Source organism: Myxine glutinosa, chromosome 14, assembly GCF_964187855.1.
Source record: "Myxine glutinosa chromosome 14, kmMyxGlut1.1, whole genome shotgun sequence".
Classification (NCBI taxonomy): domain Eukaryota; kingdom Metazoa; phylum Chordata; class Myxini; order Myxiniformes; family Myxinidae; genus Myxine; species Myxine glutinosa.
Genome location: NC_136274.1, coordinates 35244060 through 35270461, shown reverse-complemented (window position 1 = coordinate 35270461; position 26402 = coordinate 35244060). Strand labels below are relative to the sequence as shown.

The window sequence follows — 26402 nt, the reverse complement described above, 5'->3', positions numbered from 1 at the left end:
GAGAGTTGAAAATGGCAAATTTGATTGGTTAGGAGGGAGAGAAGACGAATTTGGTATATGGGAGGAACGGGGAAGACAGTAGGGATGTTTGTTGATTTGTAAAGTAGATGTTTATGGGTAGTGTTGTGTTGTGTGGATACAGTAAGGGGTAAGGGAGGGGCCATGTAGGTTACCTGGTGGGGGGGGGCGTACGATAGGAACGTACCTGTCTCACCTGGTTCCCATGTGCCCCCAGTGTGCATCACCTTACATTGCGTGCACTTTTGCGCCCTTACCACCTTACTCACTTGTTTCTTCTTTTGTCTCCCACCTCCGAGGATCTGGCTTTGGGGTAGAGAGAGAGGAGAGAGAGGTGCTGGCTGCGCAGTTGTGGGCCTGCACTTTCGCTGTTTGCTGCCGGGATCGATACACCATATGGACCGCAATGTTTGTGGCCACCCACAATGGACCGCAGTTCGTTTGCGGCCAAGCACCACCCGGGGATGGACCTATGGGTCAACGTGGCACCTATGCCATACAGGTGAACCACTAATAGTTAACACCACCAAGTGCACCACAAGAAGAGCAAGAGACACCTGCAGGGTTAGGGGTTGTCGAATTTATTTTTATTCCAATGAACAATGGTGACTGCACCGATTGGTGGTGGGGTGGTGCTGTTGATGCTCGGGAAGGGTGCTCTGCACGTTATTAAAGGCCGTCGGCCACAGAGCACTCGTGGGTTGGTGTATCGATGTTGGCAAGCGCGCTCTCTCTATGCATAACATCTGCATGTGTTCCTCCAAAAACAGGTCCTGGATCGTAGTGTAAATAGCAGCGTAGTCTTGTAAATAATGCTCCCTACCGGCTGTATGTTAGTTTGAGAATTCTTTCCGGATTCGGTTATCCTGTGGGTGTGTTTCTGTGAGGAGAAGGGTGCAACGTCGCAGGGGGACATATTTACTCATTTGTGAATATCTGTAAAACTGTCGCACTCAGGGTAGAGTTAATAGTAGAGGGAACTACATTGCGTGCCACACTAAAGTAGGTAAAAATTTATCGGGTCGGGACGCCCCGAGGGTAGAGAAGGGTGCAATGTTGCGAATATGGAATTTGGCCTCCATATCCGCTTGTAAATATTCCCCTATTTTCTCCAATACTCCCCAACTTTCCCCAATCCCCCATTCCCTAGTCCCATTGCATGTAAATAACAATCAGTAGAGCCGACCTTCCCCTTATTCCCCCATTAAATGTCGTGCCCAGGTCCACCGCACCACACGTAGACAACTTTCGGACATCTTCCTAGTTATTCTTATTCTATGTCAGTTAAGGCCTCGTTTCCATTAATTATGACTCTTCGTTGCACCAGAATGTGATTAAATGGCATCAGTAGTGAGTTTAGGACCTTTCCCATACCTCCTCCCATCTTCTTCCCAAAACAACAACAATAACAACAACTACAACAACAATTACAACTACAACTACGACTACAACAACAGAGGGGCGGGGAGTGTGCGTCCTCACACCGGCTTGGTTACCCGCCATGACCATGCGCTCCACGGCGTTACCCCGAAGGGGCTGGCTGTCAGCTCCTCGTCAGGGGCGGAGCCAGTAACCCCCCCACGCACCCAATGAGAAGCAACGTGCCGATTCCATCTGGGGCGGAGCTAACGAGCCGAGGGCGTGTCACTCCCCGCCGGATATACGCGGCCCCGCGCCGGATGTGACGAGAGATGCGCCCCCAGCCTGGAGAGAGAAGTCGCCACCCCTCGAGCGCTGCAATACCTCCACCGCATCTCTTAAACTGGACCGTACGTGATCCTGCCCTGAGCCCAGGTGCACCTGGAGCGATCGCTACCCGCTTTCTTTGCCATCAAACCCCGTGTGAGTGAGCCTGGTCCCGTTTATCTGTCGTCCGTTGGGGTTAATATAAGTGTGTTTAAGTGCCCACCTTCCTATGTTTCCCTCTTGTCCCTGTAATCTAAACCTTCCGCATTATTGTAATAACAACCTTTGAGAACCGTATCCCTGGTGTCGTGTCGTATTAATTCCAGCCGTGTGTCTTCTTTTTCCTTCATTGGTCTAGCATAGCGCGATTAGTCAACGTTCGGGCACAATCGGGTAACTTGTGCAGACGTGGTCATACCATAAAACCGCTCGGTAAATAACATCCAAGCCACGTCTGTAACAATATATATATATATATATATATATATATATATATATATATATATATATATATATATATATATATATATATATATATATATATATATACTACTGTGTTCAAAAAGTATCCGACCTTTATTTTTCGTGCGTAAAAAAAAAGAAGCTAGGGAGGCGTTGATTGGTGCACGTATGTAGGCGATCCTAATGCACACGCGTGAATTTTTTCACACCTGCAGAAGCTGTCATTCGACGGCAGACCGCCGATGAGTGAGGACATGTAAGTGAGCGCCGTCGGATTTTCGTTTTTGACAAAATGACGGAAAACTTGAACAACGCTACTGCATCAAATTTTGTGTAAAGCTTGGCGATTCCCAAGTGGAAACGATCCGCAAGATTCAACACCGTTCATTCCATTATGAAGGAGGATTTGGGCTTCAGGAGAATCTCAGCGAAGTTCATACCAAAGCTGCTAACGATTGAGCTGAAGCAACTCCGTTTGGAGATCGCACAGGACATGCTGGAGACTGTGAACAGCGATCCCAGCTTCCTCAACACAGTGATCACTGGCGATGAGTCCTGGGTTTATGGGTACGACCCAGACACCAAGTTGCAGTTTTGATGCAAGTTTGATGAAACACAAAATTTGATGCAGTAGCGTTGTTCAAGTTTTTCCGTCATTTTGTCAAAAACGAAAATCTGACGGCACTCACTTACATTTCCTCACTCATCGGCGGTCTGCCGTCGAATGACAGCTTCTGCAGGTGTGAAAAAATTCACGCGTGTGCATTAGGATCGCCTACATACGTGCACCAATCAACGCCTCCCTAGCTTCTTTTTTTTTTACGCACGAAAAATAAAGGTCGGATACTTTTTGAACACACTACGTATATATATACACAAAGAATTAAGTTAAGCACCCCCCCCGTTTTTTTACAACCTCGCACATTACAAGTTTGTTGTCGTCAAAACAGTGTAATATACCCATGATATTGCTATATTTTCTGGAGAAGTGATATTATGGTCACATAAAAACATAACAATCATGCCGTTTTCAATATTTTATTCTGAATAATTTAAGGTGAAATTTTTTGGGAATTTTAGGCATATTTTCACCTCAATTTAAGTATGGAGCTATAGGTCCATCACGGACAGTGTGGATGACGTTTATGTTTTCTAACGTACAGTCATTGTTCTGAGAAGACCTCTAGCGATCTTTGCGTCAATAACGTGTGTAGGACCCACGTGATCGGATCACTGACTCAACCCTACGTCTCATAGACCCTGTAAGCCGTCGTATGCGTTGCTGTGGCAGGTTGAACCCCCTCGAGCACGTTTGGGACATGTTGGGACGACAAATTGCGAAGATGGTCCCTCCAATAGCCAATCTGGATGAATTGGAACGTGCATTACATCGGGAATGGAACAACCTGCCACAGCAACGCATACGACGGCTTACAGGGTCTATGAGACGTAGGGTTGAGTCAGTGATCCGATCACGTGGGTCCTACACACGTTATTGACGCAAAGATCGCTAGAGGTCTTCTCAGAACAATGACTGTACGTTAGAAAACATAAACGTCATCCACACTGTCCGTGATGGACCTATAGCTCCATACTTAAATTGAGGTGAAAATATGCCTAAAATTCCCAAAAAATTTCACCTTAAATTATTCAGAATAAAATATTGAAAACGGCATGATTGTTATGTTTTTATGTGACCATAATATCACTTCTCCAGAAAATATAGCAATATCATGGGTATATTACACTGTTTTGACGACAACAAACTTGTAATGTGCGAGGTTGTAAAAAAACGGGGGGGGTGCTTAACTTAATTCTTTGTGTATATATATAGAAATATATATATATATATATAGAAATATATATAGAAATATATATATATATAGAAATATATATAGAAATATATATATATATAGAAATATATATAGAAATATAGAAATATAGAAATATAGAAATATATATATATATATATATATATATATATATATATATATATATATATATATATATATATATATATATATATATATATATATATATATATATATATATATATATATACAGACTTGGCATTTAATATGGAATTTTTTTTTGTGGGGGTGAACTTACTTTTCAAGACGTCTTAGAACCAAAAGTTAATTGGAATTATATTGAAATTATTCTAGATTTTGTTAATGGGACCTTTAAAAGAAACAAAAACCACATTTGACATTTCAAAACAAATAAATTGATCCTTGAAAGTGATGTGAACTGATATCGAACTCAATTCATGGACAGTACTGTGTTAAACTTCTGTATGTTTTCCAGAAGTATCTCTTTATTTTGCACATTAGCCCAATTTTTTTTAAACAAAAACAAAAGTTAAATTACGACTGGGATTACGGACAGTAAAATTACAGTTCAGTACTTCGTGTAACCCCCACGAGCATTCAGGAGAGCACGTACATGTTGAGGCATGCTGTTCACGAGATTTGCCAAGGTTTGGACAGGAATCGCTTGCCATGCAGTGACAATAGCCTGCTGCAATTCACGCACAGAGGTCGGCTGCTGGTCCAAGTGGTCGATTTGACGCGTAAAATCTGCCCACAAGTTCTCTATCGGATTAATATCCGGGGACGTGGCAGGCCACTCCATATGCTCTACACCACGGTCAGCAAGAAAGTGTTGGATCATGCGAGCACGATGAGGCTGTGCATTGTCATCTTGGAAGACAAAGTTTCCTCGAAAGGCTGCACGAGCAAATGGAAGCAATGTTTCTTCCAGAATGGCCCTGTACTTGAACTGGTTCAGGTTTCCATTCAGAACAACCAGGTCAGTTTTGCCCCCTGCATGAAAAGCAGCCCAAACGGTCACCCCGCCACCTCCAGCTTGGACTCTTGGCACTATACAATCTTTGTTGTAGGCTTCATGCACTTGTCTGCGCACTCGGACGCGGCCATCTTGACGATAGACCAGAAATCTAGACTCGTCACTGAAGATCACGTGATTCCAGTGTCCTGGCTGCCATTGACGGTGATCTCTGGCCCACTGCAATCGGCGCTGGCGGTGTTGTCTGGTCAGGCGTGGCTTTCTCAGGGGACACCTGGCACGATAGCCTGCTTGAACCAGTCGTTGGTTGACTAGCCTTCTGGATACAGGCACATTTGTCAGTTGCTGCCACTCAGCCCTTAGCCGATTAGCTGACTTGGTACGGCCATTGCGGACTAACCGGTGCAGCTGGCGATCATCCCTCCTTGTGGTTCTGCAGGGACATCCTGGCCTCAGTATTGGAGTAGGGACACCCCTCTGAGCATTTCGTTTCAGGATATTTGACACCTGACCTTGAGTGATGCCATACTGCCGAGCAATAGCACGCTGTTTCATGCCGTAATTTCGTAAAGCCACCACTCCATGACAAACAGCATTGTCAAGTTGACAGACCATCTCCAGAGGAAGCGGAAATAACTTTTGGAGACGTGCAGCAGTTGTTTCCACTAATACAGAACGCAACAACCCTTGTATACCCGACTGTGAACCAATCATCAAATGCACCTGTCCATACATTTTGCCATGCCACCTGTGATATAATCCTATTGTTGACTTCTTGCTGCGACAGACAATCAGTGACATGGTTCTTTTAACAAATAAATCACCAAAGTGTAAAAGAAACTCACCAGATTGATATACTGAGTTAAGAAAGTAAACCCAAGTCAAGAAAAAATATATATTCCATATTAAATGCCAAGTCTGTATATACAGTATATACATATATATACACTAGCCGAAAGCACCCGGCATTGCCCGGGTTCTTTTTGAATGAATTTACTACTTTAATTCAGCTTTTACTGGCGGCCGTAGAAGATTGACTATTATAATTCAGCTCAGCTTTTAATTGCGAAATGGGCCCAGCCCGGCCTCGCCACCTAGCCTATAGCCTTTCCGGGGCCCGTCCCGACATTTTTAGTTCTTTTTGAATGAATTTACTACTATAATTGAGCTTTTAGTCGCGGCCGTAGAAGATTGACTACTATAATTCAGCTAAGCTTTTAATTGCGAAATGGGCCCAGCCTGGCCGAAGCGGGCTCGACCGGCCTCACAACCTAGCCTACAACATTCCTGGGGCCCGTCCCGACATTTTTTGTTTCAGAGGTTTCCTCCTATCTTTCACCGTTCAGGAGATTAGCGCGTGCAGTCAAACAAACAAAAACTTATATATATATAAGTTTTTGTATATATATATACATATATGTTAGTTCACATGAATTTTCTGGAGATCGTGTTCCTGGTTATTCCTAGTATCGTTTTGATACACTACTCACAATAAGTTAGGGATATTGTGGGAGTGAGTTTCTTTTTTTTATAGGGGTTAGGGTTGTGGTATTGAAATCAAGAATGCTGTGTTTTTTCACACTCATTAATAACCATAGAATTAGGTCCAACAACTTTTTTCAACATAATTAATACAAAAAATCAACCACACCGTAGAACGTGCCAATATCCCTAACTTATTGTGAGTAGTGTATATGCAATACACCTGGTGCTGGTGGAATTGTAGTCAAAGTCAATATCTCCCTTTCCCATATAATAGTCCCAACTCCACTGTGTCCTGCCCATTCTCTATTTAATGTCCCTTTCCACAGCAATGTCTTCTTTATGTGCGTAGTGTCACCCTCCAAATTGACGACTGTGCATGAACCGCTCTCAGCGAACTACTGCATCCACCACTCCTCTTAATCAAACTCTTTTTAGACTCTGACTTCAACTACCACAATTCCACCTGGCTTAGAGATGGTGACCATAACACAAACACCAAAAAAGGCTCAATTATAAAGACTCAAGAACGCCGAGCTTTTTGTGACAGCAATGCAAATTTCAATATATTTTATGATTTGAACAACAAGAATGAGGATACACATCCTTCATCTGCTCCAGGGTGGCAGCACGCAGAATGTCGTTGATACCAATGATATTCTCATGTTTGAATCGCAGCAAGATCTTTATCTCTCTCAGAGTGCGCTGGCAGTATGTTTGGTGCTCAAATGGACTGATTTTCTTGATTGCCACCCGAACATTGTTGACATTGTTCAAAGCAGCACTGCAACAAAATTACAACTCATTGCAAAAGCAGAGAAAGATGGTTTATAAAAGAAATCAGGTTTTCACCAAAATATTTCAGGTATAGTTGAAAAAAAAAATTATACATATATATATATATATATATATATATATATATATATATATATATATATATATATATATATATATATATATATATATATGTATATATATATATATATATATATATATAAACATGGCACCTGAAGAAAAATACAAAGTAAATTAGAGTCAACCAATGACAAAAGTTCACTTACCCCTCAGGCTTTTTCCCCAGTTAATTTAAAATGGTAGAAAGTAATATTAAAATGTAGAAATGCAAAAAACAATGCAAACACCGAAAAGAAAATCAATAATAAACAAGAAAGAGCAATCAGATTGAAGACACTCACCAGGATGTGTTTTCAGTGGTTTTTCAGGCTTTTGTGTTAAAACAAATATGGCGGCCGAACCACGTAAACGATTACATCATTTTTTTTTCTCCACCAATTTATGCCTACATGACGCTCAAGAAATTTCATCTTGATCGGATGAAGTTTTGTACTTGTCGAATGATGTCATAATGGAGGCACCTATGACATCATCATTAACACATTTTATTCCCCATTGTGAGTTCTTTACAATGAGCCATGTCTCAATTTTGTTCTATTCACCGCTTTCGGGGGGAAAAAGAGGTGCAATTTTTTCCCCGTTTTTTCCAAGATGGCGGCCGAACCACGTGGCCTATAACATCATAATTGTCATTAAAAAAATTATACAGGTGGAGTAGCACCTATGGTGAAAATTTCCTGTCAATCGGACCAACGGTTGCAGAGAAAATCATATTCATTCTGTGCGGACAAACAAACAAACTGACTCAAATGCAATACTCTCTCCTCGGGCAAGGGTAATAAATAAAATTATGAAACTAGAACGCCACTCAGTAGAGCGCATACTCCCACCGTGGGTCAAGTTGGAATAGTACGATTTCACAAAAGTTTGAGGGAGTAGTTCAGTGACAACACAAGACAAGACAAGACAACACAAGACAGACACTGCATAGATATATATTTAGATCTATCTATAATTCCAGTAATCTCTGTACGTTTGTACGTCTGTTTGTCTGTGACCGCTGTTTCTCGACAACCACGGGTCCGATATACTTTTAACTTGCCAGGTATATTGCTGGGGACCCGAGGATGTGCCTTTTCAAGGTTTCATATTAATCGGACAATTACTTACCGAGCTATGTCCAAAAAACGATTCAACCAATCAGAGAGCAGCGAACTATCGCGTGTGCCGAACGTGGCGGACACACTCTGCCTCGGATGGCACATTTGAGAGCGTATTCATTTATTTCACGTTTGCAAACTATGTTGGCGTTAAACTATGTTTTAAAACTAATAAAAACGAATTTGCGATTCATTCGCTTTCCTGCGCGTTTGTGCACGCGATGGCGATTTCTTTACCAAACTCCGGAAGCCGTTCGCTTTGGACCAAACCATTTCATGTAAATAGAGGGGGGGGATATAATTTTAGATATAGATATAGTACGGGCAATGCCCTAGTATTTAGAATATATAGAAGATAATGTTTTTTAAAAAAGGCAATTTCACTTACATTTTCGGATTCAGCGTTCAATTCTATATAAGTGAGTGTATTTTGAGGCATGTGTGACTTCAAATAAAATTGTAAGCCAGGAAAAACGTTCGTTTCATTCCCTAGAGATACAACATGTAAAACTGGCCCAAACGTCAAAACAAAACTCGCTCATTTTAAGTCGTACAAGCTAATGCGACCACTCATTCTTCTGGGAAGAATCCCGTGCACATGCTGGTCACACTTATAACTCACCTAAAGTCTTTATAAGTTCATCAAATACTGACACCGCGATTGACATTCGCTGAGGTAAATGTTGATATCTCTTTGAGGTAAAAACAAAACAAAACAAACAGTTTTAAAGTATTATACGTATCAAACGATACATTTTATGAAACGGGAAACCGAACACACTTTGGTGGTTTTAAAATGACAGAATATGTCTTTATTATAAATAAATAAATTTTAAAAACTTGAAGACGACGCTGCTAACAAAATACACCGCTCTAACGCATAACCACGAGTTTAAACTACATTTACAACAAATATGAAAACTATTTTCATATCACAATGTTAAATATAGAACATATAGAAGATAATGTTTAAAAAAAAATGAGCCCTATCTTCCAATGGTAAATAATCCTTCAAAAAATTCCTGGATCTGGAATAATATCCTGAGCTTCACCAAAAACTAATCAATTCTTCCTTATCCCAAGGGCAATCATCCCACCAACTTTCATCTGGCTGGTGGGAGTAACAACATCAGCAGACCGAATGGGTGTCTACCTTCAAAATAAAAGTGATATACTGTATTTGAAATTTTTAAGCAAGCAATTAATGGAATTTGGTGTTCTTCACTTCGATGCCACTGCTCTTCAATTGCCAGTGATGGCATGTATTCACAACCTCAATCTTGTCCTCCTCTTCCCCAATATCTTGAAATGATCATGGTTTAGGGTGGAGGATTCTCCAGATGGTGGTGAACAGTTGTCTTGAAGACCTGGAGGGAAGAATGAAATTGAAGAGACTGTGGAAGTTGATTCCACAGGTGGGAATGAATGAATGAGTGGAGGTGAGCAGCGATTCTGGGAGTTTCACCAAAAGGGAATGAAGATACTATGCTAAAATACTCCATGTTAAGTTTGTGAAGACCATTATAAAGAAGTTCCTGGTCAAATCATCATTGCTGTCTTATCTGAGAATCCTCATTCCTGAGGAGCGCACCACATACAGAGATTTTCCTAATACTGTTGTTCACCTAGTGAATCACTTGCCTCCTCTGATACAGCCACAATTGAAGCCAATCCAGTTACTGATTTGAGTTCCGACACAATCTGATTCATGCTGATGCCTTTGTTACCTGTTGTTGCGTTTGAGCCTGGGGAATAACTGCTGAAATTTATCTATCCGGGTTCTTCCCAACATCTTTGTTCTTTTTTCCTTTTTCACTTCTTTCTCATTTTTTCAAGTCCGTTCATCTGTCCCGTCTGTGGTTTTCAGACTTTTTTCCATACCATTTAACATAGTCAAATAAAATGTACATGGCCTTATTATGATGAGGTTACAGAAAAAGTTAGAGTTTCAAGGAGTTTTCCTAGGCTATTGGGCACAATCCTGGATGGGTCACCACTTGGACACAGGATCTCCAATAGCACATTTTTCCCAGTAAGCTGGTACTCATTTTACAGACCTCAGAAGGATGACAGCTTGAGTCAACCCACCAATTCTTAATTCAATGGTATCACAGGGGCTTGAACTCAGGACCCTAGGTTCTCTGATCTTCGAAGATTTCTTGCCGTGAAACAACGTGCTGTCACCTCATGGAAGGCAAATCCAAATGGAGGCAATCTCAGTTCCCTTCACAAAGCTCAGATCAAATGTGTGTCTATCCTCAGGAGAGCCAGGAAACAATATCTCTCTAATCTCAAGACTGAAAACTCAAAGCTGTCTCCCTCCTCCAAATCCTGGTGATATCAGGTCAAGTCTGTTTCCAGTGTTTGTTCCCCCTTCATCACCTCCCTTACCTCAAATGGCTCCACACCTGACACCGTAAGTGAAAAGCTGAATGCCTCAACTCTATTTGCTTCGAAATCTTGTGTCCCAAACCCATCGCTCTCTGTACCCACCTTACCCAGTCGACCCCAGCTGCTAATGGAGCTGTGGCCTTTCCTCCCAACAAGGTGGGGAAGTTTGCTGTCAAACCTCGACTACGATTCTGCAACTGGTCCAGACGGCATCAGCCCACGTGTCCTAAAAACCTGTTTTGCTGTTCTTGCAGACCCTCTTTCTGTTCTTTTCACCCTTTCATTTGCTCAATGTCATCTGTCATCTGCTTGGACATCAGCCAACATTACCGCTTTACACAAAAGGTACAAAAACAGATCCTTTCAACTACAGACAAATCAGCCTGCTCCCAATCATCAGCAAGGTCATGGAATTCATCATTGCTTCCAACATGAAATCCTTCCTCTTCTCTCATGGCTTGATCCATGAGCATCAATTTGGATTCAGACCAGGCCACTCTACTCTGGACATGTTGCTTCCCCTGTTTCAACAATGGATGGAGGTCCTCAACACCAAACAGGAAATCAGAGCAGTCTCCCTCAACATATCTCGTGCCTTCGATACGTTGTAGCACCCCATCCTGCTCACCAAACTATCTTCGTATGGTATCTATGGCAATCTCCACGCATGGCTTGCGGACTTCCTCTCCGGTCATAGTCGATGTGTGGCTCTCAATGGAATGCTCTCATCTCCTCTTCCTGTCCAGGCTGGAGTTCCTCAAGGCAGTGTTCTGGGCCCTGTGCTTTTCCTCGTCTTCATCAATGATCTCTCCGACTCTCTGAAAAATCCTCTCTACCTCTTTACTGATGACTCCCCCCTCTGCCGCTCTATATCTCAACCCTCAGATCAGCAGTCAGTAGCCTCTTCACTCTCTGCAGACCTGAACAAAACCACAAACTGGTCAAACAAGTGGAACATGTCTTTCAATCCTGACAAATCTCACACTCTCACTTTAACTCTCCTATGTCTCTCTGAAAATACCGTCTGGAAAACTCCCCATCTACTTTCTCAACAATCCTCTCGAAGAAGTTCTGTCACTCAAGCTTCTGGATCTCACTATCTGCCATGATCTTTCCTGGGAAAACCACATTTCCAAGCTTGTCTCCAAAGCCAGTTGCCGTCAGGGCATCCTCAGTCATGTGAAGTCCTTTCTTGGCACTACTGAGCTTCTCACCACATACAAAACTTTCATCCACAGCTTGTAGTCAGGTTCACCATGTTAACTAATAGAATTTGGTTCAAAAATTTGGGAGATTAGCAAACCTGTACATTTTTGGAATCATCAGAGCATGGAGAATCCGAAAATCAATGTTGGCATTTGCACAGACACCTGCATGGCCGCCATTTTGGATTTTTAAAATGGCCACCATAAAATACATATTTTGTGCTATCTCGGCTTCTAGTCAACCTAGAAACTTAATTAAATACGCTAATCCTATGTTTCCTGGGTCAAGGAATCCAATAAAGGCCTCAAAATAGTGCTCAGGATTATAGAAAAGCAACAAACAAAGGTAATTGAAAACCATTGTCTTTATAGAGAGCTTCGTAAGCGAGCCTCTATGGCAATTGCATGTATATGTAAATCCATTCAAAATTTAACTTTCATTTCAAATTTCACAAAAAAAAAAAATTCAAATTTTTCCCCATTCCCTTGGGAACAAAATTTCATGTTGTCATTTCAAATGATCCGCCATCTTGTCCCTTCCATGATCCGCCATCTTGCTCACGTGATTTTGCTTTGGTCTGGCGCGACCGATAAATTATTTTCACCTGGTGATTAAAATCAATAAACTACAATACAGAACGGATTTTGAATTTGAAACCGCTCATCATTTACGCCAGCTACACCGACTTCTTTTTTTCCACCAGCTACACCGTCTTCAATTTTCCGCCAGCTACACTCGACTTCAGTTTTCCGCTTCGTAAGCGAACCTCTATGGCAATTGCATGTATATGTAAATACATTCAAAATTTCACTGTCATTCCCCATTCCCTTGGGAACAAAATTTCATGTTGTCATTTTAATTGTCCCTTCCATGATCCGCCATCTTGCTCACGTGATCTTGCTTTGGTCTGGTGCGACCGATAAATTATTTTCACCTGGTGATTAAAATCAATAAATTACAATACAGTACTGTACAGAACGGATTTTGAATTCGAAACCGCTCATCATTTACGCCAGCTACACCGACTTCATTTAAGCCAGGTACACCAATTTCAGTTTTCCGCCATCTACACCGACTTCAGTTTTCCGCCAGCTACACCGACTTCATTTAAGCCAGGTACACCAATTTCAGAACGTACCTGCCAGTCGGACCTACGTACCTGGTCCAGTCGACTAGAAGTCCAGACTATATAGCCTACAGTAGCTAAGTCCTGCATTCTATCCCAATCTATCCATTCAATAAAATTAATTTGAATTTTAATTCTAAGCCCAAGATCAAACAACCTAGCCTAGCTAGGCCTAGGCCTACAGATGTTTGCGAGGGCTGCATACTCGATCGACTGACCATTGTCGACAAAGCTCTCACTCTACGCAATGCACATTCATGTTATTTGTGATATAACTGTGTTGCATAATACATGATATTGCAAGTCCTTTGAAGTTATAGGTATGGGTTTATAAAGCAAGAAAGCAGCCTTGTTAGTATCAGATTGAACTACAAGTCCTATACACAGGATCTACTAGGTCTTTCAGGAATATGCTTTTACAGATCTTCATCACTGTCCTGAGTGTCATCTGGAAAGTCCTAAAAGTGAAGCAAGTGTGAGGATTAGAAGTCTAATGATCCCACCAATGGTTTTCTTGACCCAGAAAACATAGGATTAGCATATTTAAATAAGATTCTAGGTTGACTAGAAGCTGAGATAGCGCAAATTATGTATTTTATGGTGGCCATTTTGAAAATCCAAAATTGCGGCCATGCAGGTGTCTACGCAAATGCCAACATTTATTTGTGGATTCCTCATGCTCTGAATATTCCAAAAATGTATAGTTTTGCTAATCTCCAAAATTTTTGAACAAAAAAAACATAGTGAACCTGACTATTGATGGAGTTCTGCTCTCCCCTCTGGGCTGGTGCTCCTGCCTCACACCTAGCTCAGCTTCACGCTGTAGAAACAAAGGCTTTTAGAATCATTGGTATCTCCCGCGATGAAGCCGATTGAGGGCCTTCACTCTCTCACCACAGGCAGGTTGGTGGTTTTTCTGTCTTCCAACTCCTTTCTGACCTAGCTCTGTCCCCCAAATTTTCCTGCAGGACACACACGATCTGCCAGCAACCCTCTTCTGGTGAAACTGCCAAAATTAAGACTTTTTTTTTTTTGTATACTGAATCGAGGCTCGTGAAAGAGCTGACATTTACTTCACAAACAAATCAACCAGACAAACAAAATATATAAAAAGAGGGAGCGGAAGACAAGATGGGGAGAGAAGGGGAAGCACACAAACACTTGAGAGCACACAACATTTGAGAGCAGGGAGATGTGTGGGAGGGAGAGGGCTTGGGGGGAGGAGGTGTGGGAAGGGGTGGGGGGAGGGAGAAGTATAAAACACAAGGACACCAAGGACTTCCAGGACAGAAGTTGGTATTTCAAAAAAGTGGAATTGGGGTGAAATTAGCGGGGGTAGAAAAGATCAAGGTTTTGGATGGGGGAAGATAAGAGATGGTGGTGAACTGCTGTTTTAAAGACCTGGAGGGTGGAGTGGGATTGAAGACAGTGAGGGAGTTTATTCCAGAGGCGGGAGAAAAGAGGAATGAAGGAGTGAAGGTGAGCAGAGAGTCTTGATTTTGGCAGTTTAACCATAAGAGGGTTGCAGGCAGATCTTGTGCGACCTGTAGGAATATTTGCGGGACAGAGCCCAGAGAGAGCTGGGGGGGGGGGGGGGGGCAAGGCCAGAGAGGAGTCGATAGAAGACGGAAAGACCACCAACCTGCCTGCAGTGAGTAAATGAAAGGCCATCGGAGTTAGCTTCATCGCGGGAGATTCCAATGATTCTGAATGCTTTGGTTTCAACAGCGTGAAGACGAGCTAGGTGTGAGGCAGGAGCACCAGCCCAGAGGGGAGAGCAGTATTCCATTGAGCGGCGGATGAAAGCCTTGTATGTGGTGAGGAGCTCAGGTGGGCCAAGGAAGGACTTCGCACGACGGAGGATGCCCAGTCGGTGACTGGCTTTGGAGGCCAGATTTCAAATGTGGTTTTCCCAGGAAAGATCGTGGCAGATAGTGAGACCCAAAAGCTTGAGTGACAGAACTTCTTGGAGAGGATTATTCAGAAAGTGGATGGGAGGGTTGTCCAGTCGGTCTTTTCGGAGAGACATCGAAAGAGTGTGAGATTTGTCAGGATTGAAAGACATGTGTTACGTGGTCCTCCCGGTAACTACCTGGTCTTAGTGACCCCCGGACCGTGGGAGGACCCCGCCAGAAAGATATCCGATTTATACGCGTTCGTAATGCAATCAATAGGAAAGACACAAACAATTCAGGTCAATAAGCAACCCCACACCAAGGATCCGGATCAATTAATAATATATTCTCAATCCATCAACAATCAATCAGCAATATTACTAAGATGGCCATCTCATATATTTCCCCCCTTTCCCCACTCACGACCCCTCAATAGTCACTGTCCCTCACAATGTCTCTGGGCCCCTCCAGACCAAGGTGAAGGTCGACTTCTCCGCACACGGGCGGTTGAACGGACCCCTGGCTGACGTGCTCCAAACGTGCACGTCGCGTACCGGGAACAGCTGCTGCAGCGCACACCTCCTTGCAAAGCAAAGCGGACAAAGCAAAGCGCCGCTCGCAGAGCGCGCGAGGCCCAAGGTGCGACCCGTACACTCCCTCGGAGGCGTCGAGGCGAACAGTGCCGGACGCTTGGTTCCTTCCAGGAAGCCACGGCAACCTGACACGTAACAGGCAATCACCCCGCGCAGGTAACTCCTCTCGCCAGACGGGCTTTTCAAACTCAGCATTCCCAACGCTAATCAATATCGACCCCGCTCGCGTCGGAGCTGGGCGAGGAGCAGAAGATGGCCGCTTTCTCCCGGACCTCCTGTCTTTTTCTTCTTCCGGTTCACCATCCCGTTTCCGGTCTCCTGTTATCCGGAGCCTCTCTAACCATTTAACCACAACAACCTTTAATAGAATAAACATTAATAAGCAATGACCTGAATAGTAATTCACCTAAACCCGGAATCCGTAACACTCCCCCCCTTCAAGAAAGAAAGTTTGAACCCAGCGAAAACTTTCTTTGCAGGCCAACTTTGATAAACAAACAAAATAACTCACACCCCAAATCATCAGTTCCCCCCGGGCACAATTATCGCATCTCAAAAATAAAGCAACAAACTTTCACCAAAACCCCCCAGAGATTCCAAGGTAATTCCCTCTAGACCAAGCGTCAACAACTTCTAGTTGCTCTTGGATGGAGGCCCAGCTGAGTACTCACTACATGGACGCCTTAAGGAATGTGGGGTTCACGGTTAGTCCGGGGAGGAAAGTTCATTACATGGATGCCTTTAAGAACGTGGAGTTCACGGTTAGTCCGTGCAGGAACGTTCCCTACCGGGACGCCTTTTAAGAACGTGGCGTTCACGGTTAGCCCGTGTAGGAGCCCAGGCTCGGCGGCTCCGCCGTATATAGAGTGCTTCAACTTCTCCGGACTCCTAACAGTTACGGTGGGACCCCTTGTCCCAGCAGTCACCTGACTGGCGGTCTCCTTCTCGGCCAGTCCTCTGCCAATCATTCTTTCGGGAGATGCCGTAACTCTGGGAGCCTCCATAGTAATATCGGCTGCTGCCAACACCAAAACTACCGCCAAGTGGTCCTCTTCTGTAGACCTCTCGACGCCTACGAAATGCCTTCCCTACTGTTATGGTCCGACCCTCCAAATCCTTACCATTCCAATTCTTCTCTGCCTCCCTGGCGTCTTTTGTGCTTGCAAACGTGACAAAGCCGAACCCTCTTGACCGTTGCGTTTCCCTGTCTTTTACCACCCGCACTTCCACCAGCGGCCCATATCTGTTGAAGACAGAGGTCAGAACTTCTTCCTCTGTGTTGAAGTTCAGTCCCCCTACAAATAACTTGGCACTTTTGTCGCCATCCCGAGCTGGGGTGGTGTTATTTCCCCTGCGGTGCTCTTTACCCACCCTCGGGTTACCATAAATTTGCCCCCCGGCCAAATCATTCCCGATAATCACAGATACTCCCTCTACAGGAAGCGTGGCTTGTAAACCGACGGTGACCGGTCCTGACACCAAATCGGATTCCAAATGGATAACATGAAGTGGGGCACTAACACAGCCACCGATCCCTTGTAACCGAACCCTATCACCAGTTGCGGTACTCTTTGACAATGGCAAAATGCCTTCAAGCATTAAGGATTGATGGGCTCCTGTGTCCCTCAATACCCTAACAGGTCTTGGGTTAGTCAAGTCTCCCTCGAGTGAGACCAACCCCTCATAAATAAATGGTTGGTAACTCTTCTGTGGGCAATTTCTTACGCTTGCCATCGCATTCGGAGTTGTAATAGTCGGACTCCGCTCTGGGTTTTCCCTTTTCATGAGGTAACAACTGGACATCGTGTCCAGGTTTCTTGCAAAAAGCGCAAGTAGGTCCGGAGGAAAAACTCGTGGTCTGCCTCGGGCCCCCCGAAAAATAAGTTTGTCCTGGGCCCGTCGCCCTCTGATTTCGAACAGTTCGGGTATCAGCGTTGTCCCCATAATCATCTCGAGGCCGCCGCCATGTATTGTCGTTCTCCGCACCTGCTGTTCCACAACTCCCCTGCGGAAATCTAGGCGAGGAGTTAGGTTCGTGGACCCCTATCCGGTGTGTTAAGGCATAATCATCTGCCATGGTGGCTGCGTCCCACAACTTCGGTACTTTCTTTTCCTGCAGGTACACTTTGATGTCCTCGTGGACACACTGTTGAAATTCCTCCACCAGGATCAAGTCACGCAATGCTTCGAAGTCGTTCCCGACTTCTTTTGACTCACACCACCGATCAAACATGTTTTCTTTCACTCTGGCAAACTCCACATGGGTCTCACTCTCCCTCTTCCTGGTATTCCTGAATTTTTGCCGGGAAGCTTCAGGAACCAACTCATAGGCTTTGAGAATGTGCTTCTTCAATACCTCATAATCTGCACATTGATCCATTGGTAGCGCCGAATAAATATCTTGAGCTTTACCCACCAGCACACTTTGCACTAGTATGGTCCAGGCCTCCTCCGGCCAGTTTAACTGTCGAGCCACTTTCTCAAAGTGTGGAAAAAATTTAGCGACTTCCTTTTCACTGAAGGGTGGAACCAGCCTCACATGTCTGCCCACATCCCAGGTGTTCTGGCTAGGTGTCGGCCCAGTCAGCAAGGGTGGTACCTCTCCCCGTTCTCTCATTAACTCCAGCTCCTTGAATTTAATTTCTTGCTGAAGCTCCATGTCACGTTCCTTTAATTCCCTTTCCGCTTTTCTCTCCTCTGCTTCGAGTTCCCTTGCAGCTCTCCTCTCCTCTGCTTTTCTCCCTTCTAACCTTTCCTGGAGTTCTCGTTCCACTCTCCTTTCCTCTGCTTGTTTCTCTTCTCTCCTCTCTTCTGCTTTACTTTCCTCTGTTTTCATCCTTTCTAACCTTTCCTGGAGTTCTCGTTCCACTCTCCTTTCTTCTTCTGCTCTTTCCTTTTCTGCTTTCCTTTCTTCTTCTTTGATCCGTTCCTGGCTCCGTAATTGCAACTCCAGTTTCCGGAGCTCAACGTCTTCTGGTTCTTCGGGTAGCCACTCCCAGGCTAACTCGTCCCATGTTCCTAATCCCACCATAGATTGTATCACCGCAGTCTGCAACTCTGCCTTCCTCAAATTAGTTCGGACCTCCAAGTTAAAATGTTTGGCCAATTTCAAGAGGTCCGATTTTAGTAACGCTCGGAACTGTGCCTCACTCGGGGTTACCGCAAAGTTCTGTGCCACAAACACCATGGTGCCTATCGTTAACACCTGTTAACCTTCCCCCAAGACTTTACCACAATTTCCCAAAAATTTACCAATTAATAATTAATTAATAAATTTTAATTAATAACAATATTATTTTATTATTTATACAATTTTATATCCCAGAATTCAATTGGACGAGCCCCCAATTCTGTTACGTGGTCCTCCCGGTAACTACCTGGTCTTAGTGACCCCCGGACCGTGGGAGGACCCCGCCAGAAAGATATCTGATTTATACGCGTTCGTAATGCAATCAATAGGAAAGACAAACAATTCAGGTCAATAAGCAACCCCACACCAAGGATCCGGATCAATTAATAATATATTCTCAATCCATCAACAACAATCAACAATCAATCAGCAATATTACGAAGATGGCCATCTCATATATTTCCCCCCTTTCCCCACTCACGACCCCTCAATAGTCACTGTCCCTCACAATGTCTCTGGGCCCCTCCAGACCAAGGTGAAGGTCGACTTCTCCGCACACAGGCGGTTGAACGGACCCCTGGCTGACGTGCTCCAAACGTGCACGTCGCGTACCGGGAACAGCTGCTGCAGCGCACACCTCCTTGCAAAGCAAAGCAGGCAAAGCAAAGCGCGGCTCGCAGAGCGTGCGAGGCCCAAGGTGCGACCCGTACACGCCCTCGGAGGCGTCGAGGCGAACAGTGCCGGACGCTTGGTTCCTTCCAGGAAGCCACGGCAACCTGACACGTAACAGGCAATCACCCCGCGCAGGTAACTCCTCTCGCCAGACGGGCTTTTCAAACTCAGCGGTCCCAACGCTAATCAATATCGACCCCGCTCGCGTCGGAGCTGGGCGAGGAGCAGAAGATGGCCGCTTTCTCCCGGACCTCCTGTCTTTTTCTTCTTCCGGTTCACCATCCCGTTTCCGGTCTCCTGTTATCCGGAGCCTCTTTAACCATTTAACCACAACAACCTTTAAGAGAATAAACATTAATAAGCAATGACCTGAATAGTAATTCACCTAAACCCGGAATCCGTAACACATGTTCCACTTGTTTGCCCAGTCTGTGATTTTGTCCAGGTCTGCAGAGAGTGAGGAGGCTGCAGACTGCCGATCTGAGGGATGAAGAATGGAGCGACAGAGAGTAGAGTCGTCAGCAAAGAGATAGAGAGGATTTTCAAGAGAGTCAGAGAGATCATTGATGAAGACCAGAAAAAGCACAGGGCCCAGAACACTGCCTTGGGGAACTCCAGCCTGAACAGGAAGAGGAGATGAGAGAAACCCATTCAGGGCCACACGTTGACTACGACTAGAGAGGAAGTCCGCCAGCCATGCGTGGAGATTTCCATGGATACCAAAAGAGGAGCGTTTGGTGAGCAGAGCAGGGTGCCAGACCGTATCGAAGGCACGTGATATGTCAAGGGAGACAGCTCTAATTTCCTGTTTGGCATTGAGGACCTCCATCCATTGTTGAGAAAGCAGAAGCAGCATGTCCAGAGTAGAGTGACCAGGTCTGAAACCAAATTGATGATCAGAGATCAAGCCATTGGAGAAGAGGAAAGATTTCATATCTGAAGCAATGATGGATTCCATGACTTTGCTGATAATTGGGAGAAGGCTGATTGGTCTGTAGTTGTTGGGATCTGTTTTTGCACCTTTTTTGTGCAAAGCGGTGATGTTGGCAGATTTCCAAGCAGATGGCAGATGACCTTGAGCAAAAGAGAGGGTGAAGAGAACAGAGAGAGGGAGTGAAAGAGCGGAAGAACAGGATTTTAGGACCCGTGGGCTGATGCCGTCAGGTGCAGTTGCAGAATCAGAGTCGAGGGTTGACAGAAACTTTTCCACCTTGTCAGGAGGAAAGGACGCAGAGTCCAGGAGCAGCTGGGTACAACTGGGTACGGTGGGTACAGAGAGGGATGGGTTTGGGACACAAGATTTGGAGGCAAACACAGAGTTGAGGCATTCAGCTTTTTCACGTGCGGAGTCAGCCGTGTGGCCGTTTGAGGTGAGGGAGGGGATGGAGGGGGGACAAACACCAGAAACAGATTTGACCAGATGCCACCAGGATTTGGAAGAGGGAGACAGATAAGAGAGTTCTGTCCTGGGAACGGAGAGATATTGTTTCCTGGCTCTCCTGAGGGTGGACACACACTTGTTTCGGGCTTTTTGAAAGGAAATGAGATTTCCTTCCGTTGGATTTGCTTTCCAGGAGACGAAAGCAAGTTGTTTCTGGGCAATAGCCTCACCACAAGATTCCGTGTACCATGGACGGGAGGAAGGGTATGACAACTGAAGACGAGATGGGATAAATCTGTGCATGAGAGAGAGCAATTTACTTTGGAAGAATTCCCAGGATGAGTTGATGTCAGAGGCGGTAGAGATGGGAGACCAGTCCAGATGATTGATGGCTGCTTGAAGACCGTGCCAGTTGGCCTGAGTGAAATGCCAGACTCGTCGACGCTGAGGAGGCTCTCTGAGAATGGTCAGAGAGATGTCCACTTTAACAAGCACATGATCAGATGAGCCGATTGGAGCAGAAGAAGAGCAGCAGATATTTTCAGGGAAGTTTCAGGGAACTCTCTGCTCACTTTCACTCATTCATTCCTTTTTTCTCCCGCCTCTGGAACAAACTCCCTCACTCTCTTCAATCCCACTCCTTCCTTCCTCCAGGTCTTTAAAACAGCTGTTCACAACCATCTCTGATCTTCCCCCATACAAAAACCTTGATCTTTCCTACCCCCGTTAATACACCCCAAATCCACCTTTTTCAAATTCCGTTCTTTCCTGAAAGTATTTGTAATGTCCATTTGTTTCCCTCTCCCTTCCCTCTCCCTCTCCCTTCCACAGAATCTCCTGATGTCCATGTTCTTTATTGTTGTTGTGCTTTCCTCTCTCTCCCCCTGTTGTCTCCCACTCCCATTATTATATGTTTCATGTGTTTGTTTTTGATTTTATGTGTTTTACGTGTTAGCTCTTACGCCAGCCTAGACTTTGTATACAAAATAAATAAATAAATAAATAAATAAATAAAAATGCTAAATTTGCGATGTGAGGGTTAGAGAGAGGTATTCTTCCTTCCTCCAGATGCCCTTCAGATTCCCCACTCGATGTTCTTCTTCCTCTCCGCTCCAGTCCATTACCATCTGTTCACAGCATTGTGCTGGTTACCATTGAACATTTTAGACATTTTAATTTAATTTGGCTTCTCATCTTTCCAGACAGACACAACTTCAGTTTGGTTCCTTTACCTATCCAGACACATTTAAGACGATAGAAAGACCAATAACAAACCCAATGCATTTTATGACAGTCCCTGCTTTGTCTACCTTTCATACATCGCAACCACCACATTTATTAAACACCTGCCCCTCACACAAACCACATAGCCACAAGTGAAAAAGAGCAGCAATTTTCTCTAGTTTGAATGAACTTGGCGGGAAAGTTACCAGGTGGGAAAGATCGTTGAAGAATAGCCACACAAGAGTCAAGAACATTGCGCTGGCACGGTCAGCAATGATTGACAGGGGAGGAAGACTATGCTTCTGGGAGCGCACCAATCCCAATGCTTTGTGTGGGATCAGAGGTGGAGATCCGAACTTTGCTCTCCGAGGGTCCACCCTTCTTGCCCTCCGATTCCACCAGACTCCGCCTCGTTCAAATGAAATAAAAGGCAGAACACAGAAGCTATTCGGCGCTTCCTGATCGAACCAGAGACCTGCTGCCAAGAAGAGGAGGGGGAGGAAAACCTGCCTGTAACTCGGACTTGAGGAGAGACCCGATGCGCTAAAACCAGGAGTCACGGAGCTGGGGCCAGGGCAACGTTGAGCACGAAGCGCCCGACGAAGGGTCCGAGTTGCAAGGCAGAGCAGGCAGAGGTTCCTGGCTGGGGATGAATAAGGCTCCATGCTGATGTACACATAAGCCCTGGTGTTGGGCTAGCGGCTAGGGTGCCGGCTTAGGATCCTAGGATCCTGGGTTCGAATCCCGGTCAATCGCTGAATTAACGCCAGGGGGGTTGACTCAGCCTGTCATCCTTCCGAGGTCGGCTAATTGAGTACCAGTTCACTGGTAATTCCCTGTTTGTCGTTAAAGGCGGCAAAAAGGGTTGGCGTCAGGAAGGGCATCCGGCCGTAAAACATTGCTTCAAAAAGGGGACCGAAAAACAACAACAACCACGGTTCCCGAAAAAGGCCAACCCCCGCTTTGCGGGGAAAAATGGCCTCTAAAGGTGGTTATATATTTTTTTTACTGATGTACACATCTGTCCTTGCTATGTTCTTGAAACTAACAAGTCTAATTAGTTTCCCTTTTGAAGCATCAGAGCCTGTTGACCACAGTTCTAAGAGAGTCACTAACAACTTGAGCGAAAGAGCATTCAACAACTTGCCTGCCCCTTGATCAAGGCAGGCATTCTCATTCGCACCGCTCACCTTTCCTCTCCCTACCTATACTGCATCCACCTACACGATAACACAATGACCTTTTTGTCTGGTCTCTATAACGACTCGATTACATTGTAATAGTGCATAGCCGGGAAGTTTTACCCCAAGCAATTGGCTCCATAACCTTAGCCAATATTTAACAGTACCGCTCTACTTACCCTGATCAAGTATATTGTTGCGAATATGGAATTTGGCCTCCATATCCGCTTGTAAATATTCCCCTATTTCCCCAATACTCCCCAACTATCCCCAATCCCCCATTCCCTAGTCCCATTGTCTGTAAACAACACTCTGTAGAACCGACCTTCCCCTTTTTCCCCCATTAAATGTCGTGCCCAGGTCCACCGCATCTCACGTAGACAACTTTCGGACATCTTGCTAGTTATTCTTAGTCTATGTCAGTTAAGGACTCGTTTCCATTAATTCTGACTCTTCGTTGCAACAGAATGTGATTATATGGCACCAGTAGTGAGTTTAGGACCTTCCCATACCTCCCCGCATCTCTTCCCCATGAAGAAGCTACAACAACAACAACTACAACAGCAGAGGGGGGCGGCGCGGCGACGGCGCGGGGAGTGTGCGTCCTCACACCGGCTCGGTTAGCCGCCATGACCATGCGCTCCGACGGGTTACCACGAAGGGGCTGGCTGTCAGCTCCTCGTCAAGGGCGGAGCCTGGTAACCCCCCCCCGCACCCAATAAGAAGGGCGGACCGATTCCATCTGGGGCGGAGCTAACGAGCCGAGGGCGTGTCACTCCCCGCCGGATATACGAAGCGACTTGCCGGACGTGACGTCAGATGCGCCCCCAGCTTGAGACAAGACGCCACCTCGAGCGCTGTGAAACCTCCCGCATCTCTGGACCGGACCGGGTCGATTCTGCCCTGAGCCCAGGTGCACCTGGAGCCATCGCTACCTGCCTTTCCTTGCCATCAATCCCCGTGTGAGTCAGCCTTTTGTCCCGTTTATCTGTCGTCTGTTGGGGTTAATATAAGTGTGTCTAAGTGCCTGTCTTTCTATGATGTCCCTCTTGTAGTTGTAATCTAACCTTCCGCCATAATATAACCTCCTCCGGAGGTCTTGAGAACTGAACCCTTGGTGTCGTGTCATTTGAATCCCAGCCGTGTGTCCTTTTCCTTCATTGACCTGGCGTAGCGCGACTCGGCAACGTTCGAGTATAATCGGGTAACTTGTGCAGGCGCGGTCATACCAAACCGCTCGGTGAACCAACATCCACCACCGCGTCTGTAACAATTGGTGTCGAGGAGTGGAATTCGGACCTGGGACTAAATTTATTAGGCCCAAATTTGTAGTAGAATCGATTCGGAGCGCGTTTCCCGCGCGAAATTATAACGGCGAAATTTGATTTTGTTATACGAAAATAAAAACCCGAATTTTGAAAGTCGCGCTATGGCAGACCAAGACAGCTGGGGTCCGGTAGTGGAGAGTGAGGCAGGGTCGGTCCAGGACCAAATTGAGGGACGCGAGGAGAGCGAAGCAGTGAGGGTAGCAGGTTCGCAAAGTAGCGCCGTCACGCACGAAGTAGCGGGCGCGCAAAATGGCGCCTCGCAGATGGCCACGGCGTCCACGCCCGCGACCGTGGCAGCGCCCCTGGTGGATTTGAACCTTTTTTTTATACAAATAAAGGCCCTTATGGCCCAGAATAGTGAGCGATTGGAGGGCCAAATGGGGGTAATGAGGGACGAAGCGAGGGCTCGGAGTGAGCAATTGGGGGTAATGGGAAACCAAATGGGGGTAATGGGAAACCAAATGGGGGTAATGAGGGACGAAGCGAGGGCTCGGAGTGAGCAATTGGGGGTAATGGGAAACCAAATGGGGGTAATGGGAAACCAAATGGGGGTAATGAGGGACGAAGCGAGGGGTACCAGTGAGGGGTTAGACAATAATTTTAAGGAGTTAGACAAGAAATTTGGGAAGTTAGACAATAATTTTGAGGGGTTAGACAACGGGATAAAAGAGGTGAGAAATGGGTTAATAGGGTTAGAAAACAGTATGGAAGGCAAATTGAGGGACATGAGGGACCAAGCGGAAAGGGAAGTTAAACAAATGGAGCAGCAGATAGAGGGGGTCAGAATGGGGGTAGAAACCAAACTGGATGCTCATAGGGAGGAAATGGAGCAGATGAGGGTGGCATCTGGGCAGGAGATGCAAGTGATGGGAGAGGAGATCAGAAGAGGAGTGAGTGAGGAGGTCGGAGGAGTGCGCGAGGAGGTGAGGCACTGTAAGGAGCGCATGGAGAAGGAGGTGAGAAAGGGGACTGTAAAGTTACAAGGGGGCATAGAGGACCTGACGCAGGAGGTGGAACAGCTGACGGAGGGACAAAAAGGACTAACGGACCAGGTAAAGAAGAACACAGCGGTAATAGAGGGTTTAAAATCGACACAGAAGGAGATGAAAAAGGACGTAGGGGTAATTAAAAAAGAGTGTCAGACGGTACATGAGGACCTGACGAGGAAAATGGACAAGGTGGTAGAGGTGATGGAGGTTAAAGAACGGGAGGTGTGGGAGCACATAGAAAAAAATAAAGTGGAGTTAGAGGAAGAACTTAAAGGGGCGCACGAAGAGATGAAGGAGGTGAAGCAGAAATTAGAAGAAGTGGAAGAAGGGATGAGCGAAATTAAGAAGCGACGGAGAGAGGATAAGAAAGAGATAAAGGAGGAAGTAAAAGAATTGGTCCAAAGTCTGTGTTCGGATAGTGATGATGTGCTCATTAACCGGATGAGGGATTCGCAGGTGATGGAGGAGAAGCGAAGAGAAAGAGGACCCGGTGTAAGTGGTGACCAATATGGTCGTGCGTATGATGCGCCAGGGGATTTAAGAAGCTTGGGGGTCGAGATGGACCCGGGTGTTCGTGAGAGGCCGTTGGTGAAGTGTGCGACAGGTCTGGTGTGCGAAAAAGGAGGTGTGCGAGAAAGTCCGACTCTGGGGTGTGTGAGGAAAAAGTGCGTGCCAAGGAGTGAGGGTGCTGGCAGGAGTGAGTTGGTCGTAGCGCGTGTGCGAGGGAGCACATGGAAGCGCGGTGTGGTAAGTGTTACAGAGGGTGTGACGGGAGAGTGTGCGCGAGAAAGGTGTGTGACAGACGGGTGCATGGG

General features: G+C 45.5%; 1 protein-coding gene across 1 annotated transcript in view; it reads right to left on the bottom strand.

Moving 5' to 3' along the window:
• The window catches only part of LOC137439608 (mitogen-activated protein kinase 1), a 60378-nt gene that overhangs the window by 23580 nt on the left and 10396 nt on the right, over positions 1–26402 (bottom strand). The window contains exon 2 of the mRNA XM_068135527.2: positions 7058–7240. Coding sequence (XP_067991628.2) covers positions 7058–7240 — 183 coding nt within the window. The remainder of the gene's footprint in view (positions 1–7057; positions 7241–26402) is intronic.